This window comes from Nicotiana attenuata, unplaced genomic scaffold, assembly GCF_001879085.1.
Source record: "Nicotiana attenuata strain UT unplaced genomic scaffold, NIATTr2, whole genome shotgun sequence".
Classification (NCBI taxonomy): Eukaryota; Viridiplantae; Streptophyta; class Magnoliopsida; order Solanales; family Solanaceae; genus Nicotiana; species Nicotiana attenuata.
In genome coordinates, this window is record NW_017670253.1 from 41,453 (window position 1) to 43,248 (window position 1,796).

Here is a 1,796-nt window from a genome sequence, read left to right on the forward strand (position 1 = left end):
ATATATATATATATATATATATATATATATATATATATATATATATATATATATATATATATATATAAGCCCATCTAACTCAGTGCTTCAAAAATGACTTGCCGTTAATGAGATGCATTACACATACAACAATAACAATATATTTAGTGGATATCCATAAGTGGGGTTTGAGAATCATAGCATGTACGCAGACCTTACTCTATAAAATAGTGACCAAGCCAAAATATCAAACAAAGGTGTTTAAAGTCTATTTTTTTACCAAAAACAAGTGGAGTAGTAACATTGTACCTTATACACAATCTAAATTTTTAAGCAAAGGATGTTTAGTTGATCATCTTTGGTAACACATAGCTTAGCCTTTGTTATGAAGGTAGAGACATTGTTTCAGATAGACCCTTAGCTCAAGAAAAGTATAATCACACCAGTAACAACAAAGAACTATGGAAAGAGAAATGATAACAACGACCAAAACAATAATAGAAGCGAAGCAAACGAACATCACACGCCCTCTTAAATCTCAATCTAAAAAGGTGCTCCAACCGTAAAAATTATGCTCCATCCGTTTCAATTGATGTGAACTCATTTGATTGGTCACGAAGATTAAGAAAAAATAAAAAGACTTTTGATCTTGTGGTGTAAAATGAAGTATATATATTTTGTATAGTCGTCAATTATTGCATAAAGGTAAATTATTTACAAATATGGAAATTAGTCTTTTTTTTTGGCACGGATTAAAAAGGAAATACGCAAAAGACTTATTTTAGATGCCATGAGGACTAAATTTGCCACAACTCACATTTACCCCTGCTAATTTCACCCATACTGCCCATCTCTATCCATAACCTTTTTCTTCCCCCTTATTTCTACAAATTATACAACTTTACTTTTAACTATTCCAAGCTGAAAGCTAAAGTAGTAAATTGGTAAAAAGTTGATGAATTTTACCTGGGAGAAGCACCGATGAGGATGAGTTTGGAGAAGAGTTCAGGGCGGCGAATGGAGGCGAGAATTCCGATCATGGCGGAGACAGAGTGGCCAACATAAGCACAACGATCAATACCAAGATTATCAAGAATATGAAGAAGGTCATCGACATAAGGGTCAAGAGTAGTATAACGTCGGAAATCGAAGAAATCAGGATTCACACTGCCGGCACAGACAAGGTCGTAAAGGACAACACGGTAATCTCGGAGAAAAAATGGAAGAATTCGATTCCAAGCTGATTGGTCTGTTCCAAAGCCATGAGCTAACACCAAAAATCTCTCACCTGAACCTACGACTCGTACGTTCAGAGCATCCAAAAGTGTCTGACCCATTTTTGAGTTTGCCTTCTTTTTTATTGGAGGAAAAATGAAGAATATGTTTTGGGTTTTTGTAGGGGCTTAGAAACTCCAAAGACAGTACTCAAACTTTTGTACTCTTTTTTTTTTTTTTTTTTTCTCGTTTGTTTAATATTTGGCCAATTTCTGTTGGGTAGAAGTTGTGTGATGGAAAAGTCTTGCGGAGGGGTGTGGTATTTATAACGGTACGAAGAGACAGCTACTTTGGATGTATTTTTATGGATAAAGGAATTTGACAAAAAATAGCACTTTATTGGTGAAAATAAATCTTACACGTGTATTTATATATGTGGCTGATGTGGCAACACACGTGGATCGCTAAGAAATCGACAGCCGGAGAGATGCATTAAAAGAGGCACGAGTCGTAATAGGTAGGAGCAAATCACCCACGAGAAAAAAAAAAGTATGGTCGCTCGAGTCTGAATTTCTATATGAAGAGACACCAGCAGAATGAAT

At 35.2% G+C, this 1,796-nt stretch overlaps 1 protein-coding gene across 1 annotated transcript in view; it reads right to left on the reverse strand.

Moving 5' to 3' along the window:
* The window catches only part of LOC109236727 (probable strigolactone esterase DAD2), a 3,246-nt gene extending 1,751 nt beyond the window's left edge, over positions 1-1,495 (reverse strand). The window contains exon 1 of the mRNA XM_019402933.1: positions 946-1,495. Coding sequence (XP_019258478.1) covers positions 946-1,316 — 371 coding nt within the window. The 5' untranslated portion in view covers positions 1,317-1,495. The remainder of the gene's footprint in view (positions 1-945) is intronic.
* Between the last annotated feature and the right edge of the window lie 301 nt (positions 1,496-1,796).